The 6382-nt window shown below is 45.9% G+C and overlaps 1 protein-coding gene across 1 annotated transcript; it reads right to left on the bottom strand.

The window, feature by feature from the left end:
- Positions 1-283: 283 nt before the first annotated feature.
- LOC121854302 lies at positions 284-6244 on the bottom strand. Its single transcript, XM_042348889.1, has 6 exons — positions 6214-6244; positions 4722-4827; positions 3959-4093; positions 2162-2365; positions 339-668; positions 284-304 (listed from the first exon to the last, which is right to left on the bottom strand). The coding sequence occupies exons 3-6, from the start codon at positions 3989-3991 to the stop codon at positions 284-286; spliced, it is 588 nt and encodes a 195-aa protein (XP_042204823.1). The 5' UTR covers positions 3992-4093; positions 4722-4827; positions 6214-6244.
- Positions 6245-6382: the final 138 nt, after the last annotated feature.

Here is a 6382-nt window from a genome sequence, read left to right as displayed (position 1 = left end):
TTCTGGGTGGTGGTTGATTCGGGTGGATGTGGTTGATTCTGTTGTGGTGGTTGATTCTGTTGAGGTGGTTGATTCTGGGGTGGTGGTTGATTCTGGGTGGTGGTTGATTCTGGGTGGTGGTTGATTCTGGGGTGGTGGTTGATTCTGGGTGGTGGTTGATTCTGGGGTGGTGGTTGATTCTGTTGTGGTGGTTGATTCTGGGGTGGTTGTTGATTCTGGGGTGGTGGTTGATTCTGGGGTGGTGGTTGAGCCGAGTGGTGGATGATCTCGGGGTTGGGTTGACTCACAAGAGTAAGTATACTGTCTATCATCACAAGGTTGATAGAGGGACACTGGACCTGGCCCGTGTTCTCTTCACATATGTTAGTGGCAGAGTTGAACACCAAGTTCTCGTTAGGACAACAGATAGGGCCGGCTATTGTAGTAGAGGAACACACGTGGAAGGCATTACACATTACGGGATCCATGACGGCAGAAGCATCACCTGGACATTTAGGTGTGTCTGGAAGCTGGATGCCTGTCTTGGCAACACACATCTGTTTAGTGCTGTCGTACACAGTGTCTTTGTCAGTACACTTTTTAAGGTTAGATGCTGTGTACTTGCCGTCGTCACGAGCTGTACAGGCGTAGTGGCTGGTACATGAAGGCAGCAACGGGAAGAAGCCAATCTGAAGGAGAAAACATCACTCTTATTATACAATTTTCTTCATGATAAATAACATTATTTATCACTGTAGTAATAAGTTGTAGTTGAGAGCCAGGGTCTACAGCCTCTAATGTACACAACTTGTTGACTAAGATAAAACAGAAACAACTTAAAAAACCTTTAATATTACACTAAAACTCTATCTTAAGTACTTATTTTTATTTGATATTAACAAACCAGTAGAAATTATACCTAGATGGTCCGTCCTTCATAACGTTCTTCAGTAGTGTCCCCGAGATATGCGAGAGACTGTCAGCTGACCGAGTACGTCCATAAGAGAACCACCAGACTGGTGCCTGCACTTAGGGACCTCTCGTACCAGGAGAAGTTAGAACGATTTCAGCTGCCTAGTTTATACTATAGACGGATTAGGGATGATTTAAAACAGGTTTATAAGCTTCTCAAAGGACAGTACTTAGTCAGATGTTCATGTCTGGAGGTGGCAAATGGTCGCCCCACTAGAGGTTAAAGAAGCTACAAGCATAGAAAGCTGTCAGAGCTAACCTTCTGGGGGTAAAAGTTGTGAACTCTTGTGACACACACTCACCTCAGTACAGGTCCCTGAGACACTCTTGTGACACACACTCACCTCAGTACAGGTCCCTGAAACACTCTTGTGACACACACTCACCTCAGTACAGGTCCTTGAGACACTCTTGTGACACACACTCACCTCAGTACAGGTCCTGAGACACTCTGTGACACACACTCACCTCAGTACAGGTCCTGAAACACTCTTGTGACACACACCACCTCAGCAGGTCTGAAACACTCTTGTGACACACACTCAGTACAGGTCCTGAGACACTGTGGGTCTGAGACACCTTGACACACACTCACCTCAGTACAGGTCCTGAGACACTCTTGTGACACACACTCACCTCAGTACAGGTCCCTGAGACACCTTTTGACACACACTCACCTCAGCACAGGTCCCTTGAGACACTCTTGTGACACACACTCACCTCAGTACAGGTCCCTGAGACACTCTTGTGACACACACCACCTCAGTACAGGTCCCTGAGACACTTGTGACACACACTCACCTCAGTACAGGTCCTTGAGACACTCTTAGACACACTACCCAGCAGGTCCCTGAGACACTCTTGTGACACACTCACCTCAGTACAGGTCCCTGAGACACTTGTGACACACACTCACCTCAGTACAGGTCCCTGAAACACTCTTGTGACACACACTCACCTCAGTACAGGTCCCTGAGACACTCTTGTGACACACACTCACCTCAGTACAGGTCCCTGAAACACTCTTGTGACACACACTCACCTCAGTACAGGTCCTTGAGACACTCTTGTGACACACACTCACCTCAGTACAGGTCCCTGAGACACTCTTGTGACACACACTCACCTCAGTACAGGTCCCTGAAACACTCTTGTGACACACACTCACCTCAGTACAGGTCCCAGAGACACTCTTGTGACACACACTCACCTCAGTACAGGTCGCTGCAGCACAGGTCTTGGAAGCGTCGTCATATAATTCATTGTCGCCGCAGGTCAGCTCAGTCAGCTCGTTCTCCGCCACACACAGGTAGTACTTCTGGGAGTCGTAGGGGTCGGCCAGGTTTGAGGTAGCCGAACATTGACATTTTTCGGCCTGGTCCACGGCTTTACAAAACTTAGTACCATCACACACCTACATCCGCCATATTGAAGCACCAGTACACAGCCATGTTGATCACCAGTACACAGCCATATTGAAGCACCAGTACACAGCCATGTTGGATCACCAGTACACAGCCATGTTGGATCACCAGTACACAGCCATATTGAAGCACCAGTACACAGCCATGTTGGATCACCAGTACACAGCCATATTGAAGCACCAGTACACAGCCATGTTGGATCACCAGTACACAGCCATATTGAAGCACCAGTACACAGCCATGTTGGATCACCAGGTAGGATATGAAAGAAGACAATATTTAGCGTCAGTAGAGATAAGAGATTATTAACTGTGTTTGTATCAATCATATATAACTGTTAACAGCTTGGAACACTAATCAGTCACACAGCTGGAACTCTAACAGTCACACAGCTGCAACACTAACCGTCACACAGCTGCAACACTAACAGTCACACAGCTGGAACACTAACGGTCACACAGCTGCAACACTAACAGTCACACAGCTGGAACACTAACAGTCACACAGCTGGAGCACTAACAGTCACACAGCTGCAACACTAACAGTCACACAGCTGGAACACTAACAGTCACACAGCTGGAACACTAAGAGTCACACAGCTGAACACTAAGAGTCACACAGCTGGAACACTAACAGTCACACAGCTGAACACTAACAGTCACACAGCTGGAACACTAACAGTCACACAGCTGGAAAAACTAACAGTCACACAACTGGAACACTAACAGTCACACAACTGGAACACTAACAGTCACACAGCTGGAACACTAACAGTCACACAGCTGGAACACTAACAGTCACACAGCTGAACACTAACAGTCACACAGCTGAACACTAACAGTCACACAGCTGAACACTAACAGTCACACAGCTGGAACACTAACAGTCACACAGCTGGAACACTAACAGTCACACAATGGGAACACAAACAGTCACACAACTGAACACTAACAGTCACACAGCTGGAACACTAACAGTCACACAGCTGGAGCACTAACAGTCACACAACTGGAACACTAACAGTCACACAGCTGAACACAACAGTCACACAGCTGGAACACTAACAGTCACACAGCGGAACACTAACAGTCACACAACTGGAACACTAAGAGTCACACAGCTGGAACACTAGCGGTCACACAGCTGCAACACTAACAGTCACACAGCTGGAACACTAGCGGTCACACAAGCTGCAACACAAACAGTCACACAGCTGGAACACAAACAGTCACACAGCTGCAACACTAACAGTCACACAGCTGGAACACTAGCGGTCACACAGCTGCAACACTAACAGTCACACAGCTGGAACACTAGCGGTCACACAGCTGCAACACTAACAGTCACACAGCTGCAACACAAACAGTCACACAACTGGAACACTAGCGGTCACACAGCTGCAACACTAACAGTCACACAGCTGGAACACTAACCGTCACACAGCTGCAACACTAACAGTCACACAGCTGGAACACTAACAGTCACACAGCTGGAACACTAACACAGTCACACAACTGGAACACTAACAGTCACACAGCTGGAACACTAACAGTCACACAGCTGGAACACTAAGAGAGACACACTTGGCCATCGGGACAATTAAATTCCATTAACATCTTTCCACCGGAGCAGGAGGCGAAGGAGGTGCAACTGGAACACTGAAAACCATCTCCTTCGCACTCATAGACAGCGGCCACCAGTCTTCCAGTCACCACAAACTGGAAAAAGATGCATTCATGAACATTTTATTCTTTTATCATTATTGGGGGAAGTAAATGAAGCGCCCTTTTCCTTCATCTTGTAAAAAAAACAACATAATCCACACATTTAATATAGTTCTACATTCATTCTCCTATCTCCAACAGTTTCCCGTTATAGGGATGTTTTCACCTACAGTTATCAGCCTATAACAACATCTACTCACAAATGCTTCCTCTAATACTCACAAAAATAGATTATGTATTTGAATAAAGGAAACCAAAAAGTTCTGTTCATAAAGTTAAAGATATAAAGAAAATGGCTCTATTTTCAAAAACAGAAAATGGTAGTCAGCAACAGGCTATTGAAAGGCTAACTGAAGAAGAATGAATGAGGGCCTTGCTGGACTAAGATTGTCATTGATACGTAGAAAAGGTTACTGTCTAATGTTAAAAGAATTTTGTATCATAGTAGGAACTGAGAGACTGAAGGGTATTAGTAAGGAGGGCATTTAATACTTAAAATGCAAGAAGAAAAGGCTAATGTCTGGAAAATGAATATGGTGCTATACCACAAGATAGATCACTAGACTTAAGTAAAGGAGACTGAGGACGAGGGAACTAGCGGAATGATCAATAAGAGAGAGACTGCTGAGGGTTGTCAGCAGCTGACGCCAACAAATCATGGCGCTGAGAACTCTTGGCGAGACGCTTCTGGGGAGTTAGTTACTGTACTTGTGGTGAGTCGTGAACCGCTGAGGAAGAAAAGACAGTCATTAGATATTTATATATATATATATATATATATATATATATATATATATATATATATAAATTAATTTATATTTATTCAGTCAACAAGTTCAGATTAATTCAGCATTTATATAGTGTTGTGACGGCACTGAATGTGAACTGCCAAGAGAGTTGTGCAACGAGTTTGCCGAGCCCCTGAAGATCCTGTTTTGTAAATGCCTGGATGAAAAAAAGGGTCCCCGGTGAATGGAAAGTGGCTTATGTGAGTCCTATCTTCAAGAAGGGCGATCGCCACTCCACGAACAACTATAGACTGGTGAGCCTGACCAGCATAATATGTAAAGTACTTGAGAGTATTATCAGAGATGCTGCAATGGAACATCTACTACGAAACAACCTTGTAAAGGATTGCCAACACGGTTTTATACCGGGTCGCTCCTGCTTAACACAATTGCTCAAGGTATTGGATATTTGGACCCATATTCTGGAACAGGGTGGTAATATCGACAATATATACCTAGATTTTGCCAAGGCTTTCGACAGTGTACCCCACGAAAGGCTGAAAATCAAACTGGAAGGGTACGGAATTCGGGAAAATGTCCGAGCGTGGATAGCAGACTTTCTACATGACCGCAAGCAGTGTGGTGATTAATAGCACGAAATCATCATTTGTTCCTGTCATAAGCGGGGTACCGCAGGGCAGTGTATTGGGCCCGCTGTTGTTTGTTTGTTTCACAAATGACATGCCTGACGTTGTACACTCCTCCATTCAAATGTTTGCCAATGACGCCAGGTTATTTCGGGAAATCAAGAACCACGAGGACTGTGAAGAGCTGCAGAAGGATCTCTGTGAGCTCCAAGAATGGTCGAAGAAATGGCTGCTGAGATTCAATGTCACTAAGTGTAAGCGGCTGCACTCGGCGTACCAACGGTAAGGAGGCGTATCATATGCCCCAACGGGATGAAGAAACTGCACTATTGGAGACTGAATGTGAGAAGGACCTACAGTAGGTGTGTATGTTGACAATGAGCTGAAGTTCCGGCCATTGCGAGAAGAAGGTAAATCAGGCAAATAAATTATTGTGTCTTATAAGAAGGTCGTTCAGATATCTAGACGGTCCGTCCCTCGTAACGATCTTCAAGAGCGAAGTGCTTCCCCATCTGGAGTATTGTCACCCCGTCTGGTCCCCGAGATATGCTAGGGACTGTCAGTTGGTTGAAAATGTTCAAAGAAGGGCCACCAGACTGGTGCCTGCACTTCGGCACCTCAACTACCTTGACAGATTGGAGCGCCTGAACTTGCCTAGCTTATACTACAGACGGGCAAGGGGCGACCTAATTAAGGTGTATAGCTTCTCAAGGGGCACTTCTCAGTCGAGTGTCCTTACTTGGAGCTGGCGGACGGTCGCCCCACACGGGTCACAGCTCAAGGGAAGAAGCCGCAGGTCCAGAAAACTGTGAGAGCAAACTTTTTCGGAGCGATGCCGTCTTTCCTGAAATTATGCAAGGTTACGAAAAGCGCGAAGGACGATATGTTGCTGTGCGGGGGCTATGTTG

This window comes from Homarus americanus, unplaced genomic scaffold, assembly GCF_018991925.1.
Source record: "Homarus americanus isolate GMGI-L3 unplaced genomic scaffold, GMGI_Hamer_2.0 scaffold50564, whole genome shotgun sequence".
NCBI lineage: Eukaryota > Metazoa > Arthropoda > Malacostraca > Decapoda > Nephropidae > Homarus > Homarus americanus.
Note: the sequence above shows the minus strand (reverse complement) of the source record. Positions and strands in the feature narration are given on the sequence as shown.